This window comes from Saccopteryx leptura, chromosome 1 (genome assembly GCF_036850995.1).
Source record: "Saccopteryx leptura isolate mSacLep1 chromosome 1, mSacLep1_pri_phased_curated, whole genome shotgun sequence".
In the NCBI taxonomy this organism is placed as follows: domain Eukaryota; kingdom Metazoa; phylum Chordata; class Mammalia; order Chiroptera; family Emballonuridae; genus Saccopteryx; species Saccopteryx leptura.
The window spans coordinates 389545092-389564520 of NC_089503.1; the positions used below are offsets into that span (position 1 = coordinate 389545092).

Sequence of the window (19429 nt, forward strand, 5' to 3'; positions counted from 1 at the left end):
TGTTATTGCTTCTATGGATGACCCCCCATTCCTCTCATTATCAGAGAATCTTGGAAAGTATATAAATCTCATGAGAACATCTCATTGAGAAAGCCCAGCAACTGCCTTCAGTCATAAAACAAGTCTCTTAGGAAAACATTCTTTTCTTGTTGACTGCGTTCCCATCCCAGGCCACGCAAGGGACCATTCCATTACTCCTTTCCTAAGATTCTATTGTCTAGTCAAATTTTATTTACTTACTATATTCACACACTAGTTAAGTTCTAACTATATTCTTCTTAGAGTGTTCCACCATCTGCAGGTCAGGTAAGCAAGAATAAAGGAAAGTTTCTCTACTCTATCACATGAAAAGGCTAGGGAGGAAAAATGATGAATTAAGTGAAGGCTGAAAGGTGCTCTGTGCACAGCCACCGCCTCCTACCCATTCACAATCTATTCTTTCTAACATGATTAATAAGAAGAAATTCCCCTACAAACTTAACCCTTTACGAGGGATATCATAGCCAGCCTCTTATGTTTATGAGCCCAGTTCAAGGGGCTTACAGGCTTTTCTGTGGAACTCACACCCTCTGTCTCATTTCCAAAGAAATTACTATGAATCTACAGGGAAAGCACGGTACTATTATCCCTGTGCCATAAATAATAGCAAACAGCCAGAAAAAGGGGGGATATAAGGCCAGATTAATTCAAAAAGGTCAAAGGGGGAAGTATCGTTGTGCCTTTCCTTTGTGGTGACTTTGTCAACCCGCAGCCATTGGTCTTCTCTGCTGTGACTTTGTCAATCATCAGTTTTTGATCTTCTTCTGGTGTGACCTTGTCAGCCAGCAGTTGTGGGTCTTCTCCTGCTGTGACTTTGTCAGCCAGCAGTCGTTGATCGGCTCCCGACAGTAGCTGCTGCCCTGTGTGCTGTGTCCAGGCAAGTCCAGGGTCGAACTGGCGACCTCAGTGTTCCAGGTCCATGCTCTGTCCATGGGGCCACCAGAGGCTAGGCTGAATATATTCTTGGTCTATTTGAAATATTCATGTTTCTGTTACTCATTTTGTAGCTTTAGTATGTTCATTAAATGCATTTAAACACATCAGTGAATCTCATTGCTGCAGCAGCGACATCGTGCAGAGTGGCCACCACCACACTGTGGAAGGAGCACTGACACACAGCTCCTCCCAGTAACACAAGGTCAGGGGTCTGGGGGCTGCATCCTCCTTGTTTATTGTCCATGGGTTGGTTGTTAACCACAGTGTATTTGAGTTTCTGTTTTATCTGATCCTGAATGAAGAATATCTAAATATTCATGGCTGCCTAATTTAGGAGAGAGAAAAAACTGGGATTCTCTGAAAGAGATACTATTTCTCACTGGATTTTACTGTGCCTGTCACTTAACCTAGAAATGAAATTTAAACACACATACAAGAGACAGGTTTTCTAAACAGTGTAAATAAGATCCAGCTAAAGCGAACATCTGCTAATGTTGTTTCTGTAATGTGAATAAGACTCGTCTATTTCATGAATAAAGAATATACCTTAAAAATCCATCCCACTGAAATCATCACTGCAATTTGAAAACTACCATGTGATATGTAGGGACATAAAGGTTTAAAATAAATATATGGGAGACAGAAGGATATGTGACTGGGGTGTTGACCACACTGCCATGTTCAGATGATATGTTATACAATTCTGCATTTGCCACCTGCAGACATTTATTAACCAAGTTCACCCCAATAAATTCAATAAAATGATAAAAAACTATTTCAAAGAGGAGTAATAAAATATATTTATTGAATTATGTTAAAATTTTAAAATATTTATTCTGATATTTTTAAATAAAATTACTCTTGATCCCTATTTACTCATGTGGGCCACTATGAGATATGTGTCATATTTAAAATGGCCTTTGAATGTCTATATATATGTATGTACTTCATTCTAATTGCAGTACCTACATTGTACAAAGTTGCTACAACCACTGTACAACAGTTACTGAAAGCCTGCTCTCATAGGTCAATACAGGATTATGTTTTTAAGTGCATCTATTCACAACATTCTTGTCCAGCTATTAGCTCTCAATGTTATTGTATCTGAGTGTCTGTTTTAACTCAGGCCTGAAGGAAGTTAAGTAAATCAGATGAAGGGAAAGAAATGACAGTGAGGAAGTTTCTGAATCAAATGACCTTACTTTCCTTGGAGAAAAATTATACACAGAAACTTTAAAAGTACCTATATTTCCCGATATCATTTTCATAAAATTCATCTGACAAATGGCTCTGTCTCCTTGATTGCAACAGCAAGGTAAATGCTGGGGTAACAATGGGAGAAGTGAAAAAAACAAATGAAGATGACTAATCAGGGTTAAATGGCCAAGACACTGAGACAAAGGCAGATGATCACTGAGAGTGAAGAGAAGGGAATAAGGAACAGGTGAGGGGAGGACAAGGGGAGGAGGTTATCAGTACTTACCTCTCCTCAGTGTACTCTCATCTGAAAAGAAGTTGAAAAAATAAGAAACTTATTTCATGTAAAACACAACATCAATAAGAAAGAAAACAGAAATGGACCCAACCCGTCTTACTTCACTGTCGAGTACACATTGAACCACCTCTGTGGGTTTTAAAAATCTTCATCTTTAGGAGTCAATACTGTTTTTCCTCCCATATCCCTTGTGCACAAGTTACTAAATCAGAAAATTAAACCATGAGGAAGTTATGTCAGAAATTCTGGGATGTGCAACCCTAAGCTTTCCCCTGTCACTGGACGATCACCTTTTTTTAGTTTAAATTACAATCATTCACTGACAAGACAGGGACTTAACCAGCTGTGATAAGCATACAATAGAGGTGCCCATCTCACCAAAACAGTTTTCTTGCACTAGTCATATGACACCTGCTCTGTACATTACAGGGATATATACATAAAGACCAGTACCATGGCAAAAGTGTAATTGTACTTGTTAGAAAAAGACAATATTAAGTATGAATGGTTAAATTTTCTTTTTCTTAAACACTGTGGCCAATAATTTCTCTTGCATCCTTCACATAAAAGTTACAGATCAGAGCTGTATCACTTTTCTATGTGTCTTAAACATTTCATTTTTCTGTGAGTTGTTTATTTTTAAGTACTGTTTATTTGCTTATGGTGTCACCATAATGCCAAAGTATAAAAAACTAGTACAATTAGATATTTTTTAAGGCCAGAAAAAATTATGTAAAATATGTAGGTACTTTGGAACATCTGTGTCATATATCAAGAACAGTGGAAGAGGGATGCCCCATTCTGTCACATCTGACCAATGAATGACATATTGATCATGACACAGGGTTTGAAAAGGCAATGATCAGAGGCACTTTACAAAGAAAGTTTGGAGTCTTTTCTCTCAGGGGTCTGGAGAAGTAACAACTGAATACTAATGGGTCCTCAAACTTGGAATGCTTTACAGAGGTCTTAAGTTTAAATATTTTCCAGAAATATATACATATAAATTCATATGTATATACATGCTAATGTAAATTTAAAATATATGTATATATAAGAAACCATGTATCTGTCAGCTTGATACCCTTCATCTCACCAATGTCTTAATGGAACTCTGACAATTAACTGCAAGGCAGAAGCAGCCAATGTTTACAGAGAAATAACTGTGTAAAATGAGAAATGACGGAATGGGAAAGAATGTAAAATAAGAGACAGGAATGAACAGAGTTCTAAATGGGAAAAGCCCTGCCTCAAGAAGGTGGGACCAGGGGAGACAGTAAACTCCTAGGAGGCAGACAGGCCAAAGGAAAACCTTTGGATAAAAAGGCTGGAAGTATCACAGGGTGAAATACCCCAGATGTTTTTAAGAGGATCAAGAGTAAAGAATATCAGTAATTTTTACCAAATGCTTTTTAAATTTTTCTGAAAAAGAAAAAGAAGGTCAATGCCAATTTCTTGGAAATAACCGCCAAAGAGAATTGAAATGTACTGATTAATTCAAATTTAAAATGAACCCAACCACGTTGCAGATGAACACAGAAACACAAGTCATATCACACATGGCCCCACAATCACACACCTGCACACTGGCTCAGACCTCACTATTCTCTGCATGTATTACACAGCAAATAAAAAGGTGGAAAATGGAGTTAATTTGTTTTATTTGTTTATTTATTTATTTTAATAAGGTGAGAAAGAGAGAGAAGGAGGAGGAGCAGGAAACATCAACTCCCGTAGGTGCCTTGACCAGACTAGCCCAGGGTTTTGAACTGGTGACCTCAGCGTTCCAGGTCAGCAGTTTATCCACTGTGCTACCTCAGGTCAAGCATTTTTATTTTACTTGTCCATTTATTTATTTTTGAGTTAAACTGGCAAAACAATATAAAAATTTAAAAATATTAGTTTTGATGTTTATTATATAAAATAATTGTTTAGTTTTTCAAAAAGGAATTTATTTATTAATATTACTGAGAGAAGAAATGGTAGGCAGGAGCGCATTATGTGAATGGACAGTTGTTTCACTGTAGCTGTAGCTGCTGCCCTGTGTGCCGTGTCCGGGTGAGTCCAGGGTTGAACTGGCAACCTCAGTGTTCCAGGTCCACACTCTATCCACGGGGCCACCACAGGCTATGCTGAAAATATTCTTGGTATTTGAAATACTTATGTTTCTGTTATTCCATTTCTCATCTTAACTATGCTCATTGGATGCTTTAAACATCCATATGCTCAGTGAGTCTCAGTGCTCTGGCAGCGACATCGTGCACAGTGGACACCACACTGTGGAAGGAGCACTGACACACAGCTCCTCCCAGTGACACAGGGTCAGGGGTCTGGGTGCTGTGTCCTCCATGTTTATGTCCACGGACTCAGTTTTAACCACAGTGTGTTTGAGTTTCTCTTTTAATTCATTCCTGAATGCAGAATATCTTAAAAATCATGGTGTTGAATGCAGGAAAGAACAGGACTGGGATCATCTGTCACAGATTCTGTTTCTCACTGTACCTTCTGGTGTCTTTCCCTTAACATAGAAGAAACATATCTATGTTCACATATATGAGACAGGTTTTCTAAACACTGTAAAGAAGAGGCCGTGAAATCCCTACACCTGCTAATTGTTGTCTCTACATTGTGGCCATGTCTTGTCTATTCCATAAATAAAGACTATATCTTAGAGGTGACACCAGAGAAATGACACCATGAGGGGTGCTCCTGATATCTCTCCTCAAAATTTCAACAAATTCAACAACTAAAGACAGAGGAAAAAACAATCTCAGGAGCACCTGAAATATACACACACCAGACAAAGGTACGATTGGGCAAAAGGGTGGCTGAATAAATAATCCACTCTGAAGGAAATAAGACCAGAACAGAGTATTTCTCTCTCCTCACTGATCTGAGGAAGGAGCACTTTCCTCTGAAGCCGAGTGAAGTGGAGGGTCTGAAAGCAGAGGGAGGAAGCTGGGTGAGGGTGGATGATCAAGCAAATGGAAGAGCACGCCAGCTCTGCCTGAGATCGCGAATGTGGGGCAAGCACCGGGGCAGGCTCTGACAAAGGTTACCGGTGCGAGGTGCCCGTGGAAGCCATTGCTGGAGCCAGCAGCTTTGTGTGCTTTCTGATCCACGATCGCACACTGTGAGACCAGCTCTACCTGGCACCCCTGGCATGGGCACGTGTGCAGCCTGTAGGGCTTAACCCCAAACTATCAGCGATAGGCATCTGTGTGGGCTGTTGTCAGCATCTATGTGCATTCCCAGCTCCACAGCCACTAGCATGGGACGTGCACAAGGGCTGGATCCCTTGTGCCTGGGACTATTCCGGAGGGCTGATGCAGGTTTTTGAGTGCATTCCCGGATTTGACTGAGACCACAGGTGTGGTGTACCTGAGTGGGCGGGTGCAGGAGTCTCTGTGCACTGCTGAAGTTGTGTGTATGTGGCTTGTTACGGGCTACCAAACAGTGCACAAGAGTGAAGCCTGTAGAGCAGGGGCCCCAAACTTTTTACACAGGGGGCCAGTTCACTGTCCCTCAGACCATTGGAGGGCCGGACCATAAAAACAACTATGAGCAAATTCCTATGCACACTGCACATATCTTATTTTATGGTAAAAATACCAAATGGGAGCAAATACAATATTTAAATTAAAGAACAAGTAAATTTAAATCAACAAACTGACCAGTATTTCAATGGGAACTATACTCCTTTCACTGACCACCAATGAAAGAGGTGCCCCTTCTGGAAGTGCGGCGAGGGCCGGATAAATGGCCTCGGGGGCCGTATGCGGCCTGTGGGCCGTAGTTTGGGGACCCCTGCTGTAGAGATTAGCTGCGCGGAGCACTGAGCTGTATAGACATGCTCGAAGGCCCTTAGGCGCTACATCTGCAATCAGCTCCCCGCCCTGCCTGTTCTCGCTGGTGGCTCTGGTTGGCACAGCCTTACCCAGCTCTGTGCTTTGAGTGGTGCTGGGGAAAGGACCTGGCTGCTCTTCGTGCCTCTTGCTCTGCAAGCAGTGGCTAGGGCAACCTCACAGCTAAGTCCCCAGGCTGCTAGCGCAGGTGGGAGAGATGGTGGTGGGGAGAGGCACCTGGAAAACTGAGACTGCCATTGTCAGAGCCTCCAAGCCCTCACAAGCGCCGCCTACCAACAGGACGGAAGTGCAGCCTATGTTATTGCCACAGTGACGCAACAGAACACCTTCTGCCCAAGAGCCCCACAGGGGCAAAACCTGTCGTACAGCGCCACCTGCTGAAAATAAAAAGAACCTACCATTCAAAACCAGGAAAAATTTCATTTTGATAACTTTTTGTTTTCATTTTGGTCCTTTTATCTTCTTTCTTTTTTATTCTTTCCTTTTCCTTTTGAACTGCATTATCCATAGTTGTTACATTGTTACATTTTTTATTCTTGTTTTTCATGAGGGTTTCATTTCAAAACATTTACTTTTTTTTCTTTTTCTATCATTCAATCATTCATCATCAATTATATTTTGATTAGTATTTTTCTTTGTGGTATTTTACATGTTTTTGACTTTATTATTTATGTCTTTTGTCATTTTCCCTCAGTTTCTACTTCTTGTTCTTTGTAGCTTTAGTTCCAGTTATCATTATAGAATTTGCATTTTTTTTCACTGTAATTTCAATTTTTATTTTATTTTTTCATTATCTCTCATTAGCCTTATTAACAATGCCAGTCTAAAATGCCATTAATGAGAAAAAAATCAAATGTCATGGATACAAAAGACAGAGATGTAGCTTAGATACATGAAGAAAAATCTCTAGAAAAAAATTTTAATTACTTGAAAACCTTGAAGTTAAATGACTGAAAATTCAAAATTGAACTCCTAAAAATAATCAGGGCAATACAAAAGGTCATGGAAAGACAATTTAGAGAGCTCAAAATACAAGTTAGTGAACAAAAATAATACTTCACCATGGAAATTGAAAGGATAGAAAGGAACCAAACAGAGATAAAAAAACTCAATATATGAACTGAAAGAGAAGGTAACAAGCTTAGCTAATAGAACAGGCCAGATAGAGGAGAGAATTAGTGACATAGAAGAGAGGCAACTGGAAATGCTACAAAAAGAAGAAGAGAGAGACCCAAGAATTGTCAAAAAATGAGAAAGCCCTACGAGAATTGTCTGACTCCATCAGAAAGAGCAACATAAGAATAATGAGTATATCAGAAAGAGAAGAGAGAGAAAACAGAATGGAGAACATATTCAAACAAATAATTGATGAGAACTTCCCAAGCCTGTGAAAAGAATTGGAGCCTTGAATCCAAGAAGCAAACATAACACTGAGTTACCTTACCCCAAACAGGCCTACTCCAAGGCACATCATAATAAAATTATCACAAACCAATGACAAAGAAAAAATCCTCAAGGCAGCCAGGGAGAAAAAGAATACAACATATAAAGGAAGGCTCATTAGGCTATCATCAGATTTCTCAGCAGAAACTTTACAAGCCAGAAGTAGGCCCCAATATTTATATTCAATAGTACTGAAAGAGAGAACCTTCCAGCCAAGAATACATATCTATCAAAGTTGTCCCTCAAATACAAAGAGGAAATAAAAACATTCACATATACGGAGAAGATGAGGAAATTTATCACCAGAAAACCCTCACTTCAGGAAATACTAACGGGGGTTTTCCAACCAGATACAAAGAACACAACAAAACAAAATCACAAGTAAAACTCCAACAAGATCACAATAAGAACAAGATTAATATGTGACAACAAAAACAAAAAATGGGAGAGGACAAAGATTAACAGTAGCAATGGAGGATGGAATGCAGACAGACTCGAGATAATGTACTACAAAAAATATGATATATATCCTTTCTATAACCTAATTGTAACCTCCTCTGATAAAAACCACTATAGAAACCCATGAGTTAATAATGAAGAAACAGAGAAAAAAGTATGGAATACAAACAAACAAAATCAAATGACAATAAAACAAAAGAGAAGAACCAAACAAGATAAAAGCTATTGGAAAACAATATATATTATAAAATGGCAATAAGAAACCCTCAAGTGTCAATAATTATATTAAATGTAAATGGACTGAACTCACCAATAAAAAGACACAGAGTAGCAAAGTGAATCAAAAAAGAAAATCCAACAGTGTGCTGCCTTCAAGAAACACATTTACGCTACAAGGATAAAAACAAATTCAAAGTGAAAGATTTAAAAATGATTCTCCAAGCCAATAATATCCAAAGAAAAGCAAGTGTAGCCATATTCATCTAACAATGCCGACTACAATACAGCAAAGGTAATCAGAAACAAAGACAGTCTCTTCATAATGATCAAAAGGACATTGAATCAAGAAGACAGAATACTTCTTAATACAGTGTGTCCGTAAAGTCATGGTGCGCTTTTGACAGGTCACAGGAAAGCAACAAAAGATGATAGGAATGTAAAATCTACAACAAATAAAAGGAAAATCCTCCCAGTTTCTGTAGGATGATGTGGCAGTATGTGCGCATGCGGAGATGATGACGTAACACCACATATACAACAGAGCAGCCCATGACCATGCCAGTCGAGATGTGGACACTAAAGAGGAAAGTTCAGTGTGTTTTGCGGCTCGACAAATTCGAATCCATGACAAAGTATAACATGAATATCGGTGCGTTTTTTTTTTGTTTGTTTGTTTTTGTTTTGTTTTGTTTTTTTCATTTTTCTGAAGCTGGAAACAGGGAGAGACAGTCAGATAGACTCCCACATGCACCCGACCGGGATCCACCCAGCATGCCCACCATGGGGTGATGCTCTACCCACCAGGGGGCGATGCTCTGCCCATCCTGGGGGTCGCCATGTTGCGACCAGAGCCACTCTAGTGCCTGAGGCAGAGGCCACAGAGCCATCCCCAGTGCCCAGGCCATCCTTGCTCCAATGGAGCCTTGGCTGCAGGAGGGGAAGAGAGAGACAGAGAGGAAAGCATGGTGGAGGGGTGGAGAAGCAAATGGGCGCTTCTCCTGTGTGCCCTGACTGGGAATCAAACCCGGGTCCTCCACACGCTAGGCCGACGCTCTACCACTGAGCCAACCGGCCAGGGCTTGGTGCGTTTTTAATGAACCATCACCACATAGGAATAACATTAGTTGATGGGATAATCAGTTGAAGGAAACCGGCAGTTTGGTGGAGAAACCCCGTTCTGGTAGACCATCAGTCAGTGATGAGTCTGTAGAGGCTATATGGGATAGCTACCTAAGGAGCTCTGTGCATGAGCCCACATCAAATTGCACTGAATAGGTATGAATTGGGGAGAGTTTTCCTTTTATTTGGTGCAGATTTCACATTTCTATTTTCTTTTGTTGCTTTCCTGTGACCGGTCAAAAGTGCACCATGACTTTACAGACACACTGTATACAGTGCACCAAACCAAGGAGCACCAAAATATATAAGACATCTACTAACAGATCTGAAAATAAAAACTGACAAAAATGCAGTCATACTTGAAGACCTTAATACACCGCTGACAGCTCTAGATCATTCATCCAAACAGAAAATCAATAAAAAAATATTGGCCTTAAATGAAACACTAGAACAATTGGATATGATAGACATCTACAGGACATTTTATCCCAATACATCAGAGTATACATTTTTCTCCAGTGTACATGGAACATTCTCAAGAATTGACCATCAGTTGGACTACAAAATTAAAATCAACAAATTCAGAAAGATTGAAATTGTATCAAGCATCTTCTGTGACCATAGCTTCTGAAACTAGAATTCAACTGCAAAAAAGAAGTAAACAAACCCACAAAAATGTAGAAATTAAACAACATATTTTTATAAAATGAGTAGATCAAAGAAGAAATAAAAGCAGTGATCAAAAGATATATACTGACAAATGAAAATGACAACATGACATATCAGAATCTCTGGGATGCAGCAAAAACAGTAATAAGAGGGAAGTTCATATCACTTCAGGCCTATATGAACAAACAAGAGAGAGCCCAAGTAAACCACATAACTTCATATCTTAAGAAACTAGAAAAGAAGAACAAAGGCAACCCAAAACAAGCAAAAGAAAAGAAATAATAAAAATCAGAGCAGAAATAAATGAAATAGAGAACAGAGAAACTATAGAAAAAATCAATAAAGCAAGGAGCTGGTACTTTGATAAGATCAACAAAATTGACAAATGCTTGGCAGGACTCACTAAAGAAAATTAAAGAAAGGACTCATATAAACAAAATCCAAAATGAAAGAGGAGAAATCACCACAGATTATAAAGATATACAAAGAATTATCGTAGAATACTATGAAAAACTATATGCCACCAAATTTAACAATCTAGAAGAAATGGATAAATTCCTAGAACAATACAATCTTCCTAGACTGAGTCATAAAAAAAACAGAAATCCTAAACAGACCATTAGGCAAGGAGGAAATAGAAACAACTATCAAAAACCACCCAAGACATGTAAGTCAGGGCCAGATGGCTATTGTAGTGAATTTTATCATACATTCAAAGAAGATTTGGTTCCTATTCTACTCAAAGTCTTCCAAAAAATTGAAGAAGAAGCAATACTTCCCAACACATTTTATTAGGCCAATGTAACCCTCATACCAAAACTTGGCAAGGACAATACACACAAAACTACAGACCAATATCTCTAATGAATACATATGCTAAAATACTAAACAAAACACTAGCAAATTGAATGCAACAACACATTAAAAGAGTAATTTATCATTATCAAGTGGGATTCATCCCGGAACCACAAGGTGGTTCAACATATATAGAAGAGTTAACTAAATATACCATATCACCAAAACAAAGAACAAAAAACATATGATCCTATCAACAAATGCAGAAAAGGCACTGGATAAAATACAACATATTCTGTTTAAAACACTTAACAAAATGGGTATAGAAGAAAAATATCTAAACATAATAAAGGCCATTTATGATAAACTATCAGCTAACATCATATTAAATAACAAAACGCTAATAAATTTTCTTCTAAAATGAGGAACATGACAAGGCTGCCCACTCTCCACTATTATTCAATGGAGTACTTGAAGTTCTAGCCAGAGCAATTAGACAAGACAAATAAAAAAAAGTCATTCATATTGGGAAAAAAGAAGCAAAGGTTTCACTTTTTGCAGATGATATGATCCTGTACATTGAAAACCCCAAAGACTCCACAAAAAGACTATTAGAAACAATAAACCAATACAGAAAGGTCACAGAATACAAAATTAATATATGGATGTCTATTGCCTTCTTTTATGCCAACAATGAATCTTCAGAAAATGAACTCAAAAAATAATCTCTTTTATGGTTACAACCACAACAAAATACCTAGAAATAAACATAACAAAGAATATAAAGAACCTATATAATGAAAACTACAAAGGATTGTTAAAAGAAATAAAAAAAGATACAATGAAATGGACAAATATTCCTTGTTCTTGGATAGGAAGAATAAATATAGTTAAAATGATCATATTACCCAAAGCAATATACAATACAAATTTAATGCAACTCACATCAAAATTCCAAAGTCATTTTTTAAAAAAATGGAACAAAAAAATCATCAGGTTAATATAGAACTATAAAAAACCCATAGAGCCAAAGAAACCCTAAGAAAAAAGACAAAGCTGGGAACATTATAATACCTGACTTCAAATTATATGAGTCATGATAGTCTAAACAGCATGGTATTGGGCAGAAAATTGACACTCAGACAAATGAAACAGAACAGAGAGCCCAGAAATAAAACACATATGTATGGTGAAATCATCTTTGATACAAGAGCCAAAAACACACAAAGGAGAAAAGAAAGCCTCTTTAATAAATGGTGCTGGGCAAACTGGAAAGCCACGAACAAAAGAATGAAATTCAACTACAGTTTGTTTCCTTCTACCAAAATTAATTCAAAACAGATCAAAGAACTAAAAATAAAATTTGAAACAATGAAATACATAGAAAAAAATATAGATACTAAAGTCTCTATGACTTTGGTCATAGAGAACATTTTATAAATTTGACTTCAAATGCAAGGGAAGTGAAGGCAAAGATAAACAAATTGGACTACATCAGACTAAGAAGCTTTTGCACAGCAAAATAAACTGACCACAAAACAAAAAGCAAACTAAATGGGAGATGATACTTTTAAATACAGCTCAGATAAGGGCCTAATATCCAAAATATACAAAGAACTCACAAAACTTAACAACAAAACAAGCAAACAGTCCAATAAAATAATGAGAAGAGGACATGAACGGACACTACCCCCAGGAAGAAATACAAATGGCCAACAGATATATGAAAAGATGCTCATCTTCATTAGCTATTAGAGAAATGCAAATTAAACTACAATGAGTTACCACCTCACACCTGTTAGATTCACTATTATCAACAAGACAGGTAATAACAAGTGTTGGAGAGGCTGTGGAGAAAAAGGAACCCTCATTCACTGTTGGTGGTAATGTAAAGTAGTACAACCATTATGGAAGAAAGTACAGAGGTTTTTCAAAAAATTAAGAATAGAACTACCACATGACCTAGCAATCCCTCTACTGGGTATATACCCCCAAAACTCAAAAACACTGGTACGTAAAGACACATGCAACCCCATGTTAACTGCAGCATTGTTTACAATGGCCAAGTCATGGAAACAACCAAAAAGTCCTTCAATAGAATATTGGATAAAGAAGATGTGGTACATATATATCATACTATGGAATACTACTCAGCCGTAAGGAATGATGACATAGTATCATTAATGACAACATGGATGGACCTTGATAACATTATACTTAGTGAAATAAGTAAATTAGAAAAAACTAGAAACTCTGTGATTTCATACATAGGTGGGACACAAAATTGAGACTCATGGACATGGATAAGAGTGCAGTGCTTACCAGAAGGAGGGGAAGGGAGGGGACCGAGGTTGTGGGTGACAGAAAACCAAATAAATGGTGACAGAGGACAATTTGACTTTGGGTGCTGAGTATACAACATAATCAAATGTCAAAATGATTTGGAGTTGTTTTCTGTGAATCTAAGTACTCTAATTGGTCAATGTCATCCCGTTAAAATTAGTTGTCTAAACAAAAAAGAATATGTCTTGAAAATCCATTCCACTGAAATCTTCATTACATTTTTCAAAATAACATGTTACATGTTGGGACATAAATGTTAAATAACTTTTGGGTGCAGTACTAAGTAGTGGTGTAGACTTCTCTTGGAATAGTACCTGACCTCTTAGAGATACGAGATTGACTTGAGTGACGAACATATGAATAAAGATCCCAAAGGAAGAACAATTTGATAAATTAATATTAAATTAATACAATTGATAAAAGAATAATTACTATGGTTGCAAAGAGAAAATAACCAGGCACAATCATATAAAGTTATTTATATAGTTTGGATCACATGAGAACATGGTTCAGGGAAGTAGAATAGGAAGCCTGAAGATTATACTTGACTGTGGTCTGTTCAGTATGTTTAAAAGTTCAACAAGAGAGAAAGCTTAAATCAGATAATTTGATGTCTGATCTCTTCCATTAAGAGCTCAAATATTGGTCCTGGCCAGTGGCTCAGTGGTAAAGTGTCGGCCCAGTGTGTGGGTGTCCCGGGTTTGATTCATGATTAGGGCACACAGGAGAAGTGCTCATCATCTTCATCATACCTCTCCTTCTCTCTCTCTCTCTTCACTTCCCACAGCCGTGGTTTGATTATAGTGAGTTGGCCCTGGGACCTGAGAATGGTTACATGGCCTCCACCTCACATGCTAAGAACACCTCAGTTGCTGAGCAATGGAGCAATGCCTCAGACGGGCAGAACATCACCCCTAGTGGGCTTGCCAGGAGGATACATGTTAGGGCACAGGTGGGAGTCTATCTCTCTGCTTCGCTTCCTCTAACTAAATTAAAAAAAAAGAGGAAGAATTAGAATATTATCATCTGCACAATGGGCATTCCAATCTGGGGATCAGGCTGGAGAACCCAAGTGAAAGGAAGTTTTCTAGAAGATCTTTTGAATGTAAACAAGCACATTTTTCTTAACCCAATTCTCTTTATCTCATCAACATTTAAGTGAACTTATAGGACTCATCTGGAAGAAAGAAGAAATCTAAGAATATATAGTAAATGAAGGAAGGGGAATGAGAAAGGTAGAGAGGATGAGAAGGAAGATGAACATGAGAGAATTCTACGAGGCAGAAATAAAAATGGATAGTAAAATTTAAAATTCATGGACAAAGAGCAAAGATAGGGGTGGGTAATAAATTAAACAACAGACAACAGTTAAGAAAAAAAGTATTTTTTTTTGTATTTTCCTGAAGTGAGAAGTGGGAGGCAGAGAGACAGACTCCTGCATGCACCCGACTGGGATCCACTGGAAATGCTCTGGGCTATGCTCTGCCCATCATTGATGTTGCTCTATTGCAACCGTAGCCATTCAAGCACTTGAGGTGGAGGCCATGGATCCATCCTCAGTCTGGGGCCAACTTTGCTCCAATGGAGCCTTGGCTGTGGGAGGGGAAGAGAGAGACAGAGAGAAAGGAGAGGGGAAGGGGTGGAGAAGTAGATGGGCACTCCTCCTTTGTGCCCTGGGTGGGAACCAAACCTGGGACTTCCACATACTGGGCGGACGCTGTACCACTGAGCCAATTTGCCAGGGAGGTAAAGAAATCTTTTCTATGAAATATATCACTAAAGGAGTGTCAGTCTGAGAAAAGTTACCATTTCTTTTCTTAAGTTCTTTTGAAAGAAAAATAGAAATCTTCTGTAAATATAATAGAAATAGACTCTAAAAATTAAGACCAGTTGAAAATGACCAATTCAAAATCAATTAGTATGATGAACATAATGAGAAAAAGTAATAAGAAAACTAAACAAAACTAAAAAATAGTCAAGAGATCACTTTTTTATTTTTAGAAAAAAAGATGAAAATATATGACATCTTTTCAAGTGACTAGGTCAAAGGGAGATGTTGCAGAAGTGTCAGAGACCACCTAGAACGTTCTCTCCAACGTATTTATTTATGAAACGTCAGGTTCATGACAGTGACAGGGGAGTGACAGGAAATGCCCCATCCGTTCACACTGTTTCTGTTGGCTAGTCCCATGGAACCGGCTCTGTACACTGAAGAGATCTATACCAGGTGGAATGTTCAAGACTATAACTGAATATAAGTAAATGAAGCTGAATTTATTAGTCTTGAGAGTATAATTGCATTGTCATTAGAAAGGGAAGATACTGAATCTTGAATTTCTACATTATATTTTATTTGTGTGTGGAAACCAGCAGGAGACCAGGTGAGGGCAGGATGGCTCCCATTTCTGAAAGCAAGAAACTGAAGGGAGGTCGTGCTGGGTGAACAGGAATGTGCATTTATTCCAAGAAGTATTATCCTGGGCAGTGAGAGGGGCAGGAAGTCATGACCCTAAATCCAGATTCCCACCACTGCTCTGATCCCGGCATCTCCTCAGCTGCTCTGTCCTCAAGTGATCATTCCTGTGCCAGTGTCCCCAGTGGGTGAGGGAACACTCCCCCCTTGTGGGTGTGTCATTGTGGGCTAATCATTCATCTTTGTCACAACCATAAAAGGACCTTACACATTTGACCTGTTTACAGTTCATACAGACTAGTTCTAATTCTGCCTAATTAACCCACTCAGTTAAACAGCTCATCAAAATTGATGGTCTATTATGTATTTAAAATTAAAATAATCCTCACATATTACAAAGGTTTCTTTTCCACAAACTAAGTATCTTTAATTTATTTAACAATTTTCCTGAATTGGAGTTTGGTAACCCGGCAAATTCTGACGACTAACACTTCATGTCCTCACCAATGCTGATTCCCAAGGTTAACACAGGTTTGCTGTGAACACTGAGTGATGGGATGTTAGAAGGAGATTATGAGAGCCCTTCTGTGGAAACTACTTTCTTTACAAACACACCAGAAAACTCTATGAGAGTCTTCTTGGTTCTATTCAGACATTCAGTGCCTGAAATATCCAGCCTGATCGCTTCACTCATGTTTAAACTTACCGTTTTCTTTGGGCTCCTTAGAGTCTTCATTATTTGAAGGTGTCCGTTCCATGATTAGAAGTGCAGCTGAGGTATTATTCTTCTGTGAAATAGTTATAATGCAAAAATGGAATCACAAAGAGTTTTTTGTTGATTCCTCTGTAAATTAAAACAGCGTTCTCCTCACTTCCTTCCTGCAAGCAAACAGAATCAAGACCCAGATCAGTTTCCTCAGGAGAAGTGACCTCCATCACTTTCTAGGACGCAGGGGAGACTGGCGTCTGGGCGTGGCCCACGGTGGGGAACTGAGGACAGGGTTAGGATGGGGGAGCCTCTCCCCTGGGTCAGGGGTGGGCTTTGACCAAGGTCACCTCCCCTGGCAGCAGCTCCCCGGGAAGTGGAGGACGCCCTGTCTGTCACAGGCCTGCTCTCATCCCCAAGTTCCTTCCTGAGGGCAGTGTGAGAAGCTGAAAAGTGTAAGGAAGATTCTGGATCTTTAGAAGGTCTGCCTGAGTGAATTCCTGATGGGATTTGGGTGAGTGATTGCATTCCAGAAGGGGGCGCAGGGAAAAGAGAGTGAGAGTGTTCTTACCCGACAGAAAGTGAAACCACTAATGGGGAGAGAACTGAGGGATGTCAGGATGACACAGGACAGAGAGGGGACCCAGAACCTGTAGCGATTCAGCCAGACACGTTCTCAGGACCAGAGAGACTAAGATTACAGTCTAGTGTTTAAGACAGATAGGATTAGAGCTAGAAGAATTCTTAAGGTTTTCTAAAGGGAGAAATAAGAACAATATAGTCAAATTATGAAGGTCAAATATGCTAAATTTAGGCCCTTTTCTGTCAATTTTTTGTTGTTTCTGTTGACATCTTAGGTTCTGCATAAACACACACACACACACACACACACACACACACTGCTCTTCCTCACCATAATAAAATATTCTGTTTAGATTTACCTGGCAGAGCCATCAACAGAAATGTATCAGTTTCTGAGGGTCATAGGCCATCTTTCTCCTGTAAAGCCTCTTCTGCAACACGGAAGCTCACCACCTGGAAGTTATGCTCATATGCCCGGAGGTCTCCTCCCTGTGCGGCCCCAGCGGGGATGTGAGAGGAGCTTCCAGATGTGGAGAGCAGCTGGGGACTGCAGACTGCACTTTGTTCCCTCATTCCTGTGATGGTGATAGAGACCTCACCTGGCCATAAAGCCAACTATATAATCTAGATATTACTTCTGTGCTCATATAAACACACACACACACACACACACACACACACTCACACACCTCTAAGAATGGCTGTCTCTTTGCCTGCTTTTGTTTCTTTTAATACTATTTTCAAGATGATAGTTATACAGTAGGGATTTATATGAAACGTTCTCATACCAACATCCCAGATTTATGTATTCATCTTGTTCAGAATAAGGACTGTGTGTATAAACTACCCCTGCCACGTTTTGCAATCTAGACTTCTTCATCGTACAGTTTATGGAGAATACACCCAGGATGCTGAGGGGAGCTGTTTACTCTGACATCTCAGCCCCACAGATGCTCACAGAGTGTCTGTGCACAAAGCTGGTGCAGATACTCACAGTCTCAAGAGTCTGCTCTCAGGACACTCTGGGCACTCAATGCCCACAGCACTGAGTTAGAATTCTCTCAGTGGCTCCGGGCAGGAAATCAGGCCACCTCCTTTCATTAATTGTTATGTCACTTGCACTCAGTTTAACCTATTAGCACATGAACTAAACCCTACAGATCATAACCTGAATTTACTAAGAATCTGTTGGTTGATTTCCTGGTTTCTCGGATTTGACCCCTGACTGTGAATCACTATCATGTACTTCTTTGGTCTTAAAGAAGCTTGTTCAGCCCTGGCTGGCGAGCTCAGGGGTAGAGCACCAGCTGGAATGTGGAAATCCTGGGTTGGATTCCAGGTCTGAACACACAGGAGAAGCAACCTTCTCCACCACTTCTTCTTCTGTCTCTCTCCCTCTCTCTTCCTCTCACAGCTGTGGCTCAAACGTTTTGAGCAACTTGGCCTCCTACTCTGAGGATGACCCCGTGGCCTCCCCTCAGGGTCTGAAATAGCTCAGTTGCTGAATCAGTGTCCCCAAATGGGCAGAGCACCTCCGGTAGGGGGCTTGCCCAGTGGATCCCAGTCTAGACACATGTGGGCGTCTGTCCTTGCCTCCCATCCTCTCTCTTAGTAAAAAGAAAAAAAAAGTTTGTTCCATGTCCAAGAGTACCGTCATGTACTGTCCCCTCTCAGAAAGGAGATTGGGGTGACTCAGTGAGAAAGTTCCCAAGCTCACGCCCCCCTCCTGTCACTCAGCCTTGAGAACTCGTGGGCTGAGACATCTGCCCGTGAAGAAATGAGAGCTGCGCTGTTTCAGGTTGTTCTTTTCCATGAAAAGACGGGATTAAGAACAGGACTCAATGGTCTTTCGTGCAGAAGGGCCCTCAGAAGGGGAAGCTCCAGAACGTTCTCCCAGCTGTGGGGACATCAGGGACCTGAAGGAGAGCATGTCCTGCAGCTGCCCAGACACCAGGTGTCCCGGGGGTGTTTCCATGTCTCAGCCGTGAGCGCGGGACCTGAGTGGGACCCTCTTACCCCTGGTCACAGTGCCGGCCCCACGGCCGAGGGGAAGACAGTTAAATCAGAAATGAACTAAGCCAGAGAGTAACACCCGCTGTCATTACAGACATTCCACTGGAAGTAGGAGGAGTTTCCACCCAGTAAACCTGCTGGAGCTCCAAGCTGATCAGGGGACCCCGCCCCGCAGACTGAGATGGGGGTGATTCTCCACCATGAACCTACGGAGCGGAAAGAGGTCAACAGTGATGGAGGTGGTTCTGGGGCCCCCGCCCTGGGCGCCCCGACCTTGTTGGTACAGACAGCTGCTCTGCTCCCCAGTTAAGACTGTTTCTCACTCAGATGTT

The 19429-nt window shown here is 40.0% G+C and overlaps 1 protein-coding gene across 1 annotated transcript in view; it reads right to left on the reverse strand.

Annotated features, from left to right (window-relative positions):
• The window catches only part of LOC136388496 (uncharacterized protein PF3D7_1120000-like), a 419710-nt gene extending 402067 nt beyond the window's left edge, over positions 1-17643 (reverse strand). Inside the window, exons 1-2 of the mRNA XM_066360321.1 lie at positions 17444-17643; positions 16503-16675 (exon numbers count right to left, since the gene is read on the reverse strand). Of these exons, the coding sequence (XP_066216418.1) occupies positions 16503-16554 (52 nt within the window). The 5' untranslated portion in view covers positions 16555-16675; positions 17444-17643. The remainder of the gene's footprint in view (positions 1-16502; positions 16676-17443) is intronic.
• Between the last annotated feature and the right edge of the window lie 1786 nt (positions 17644-19429).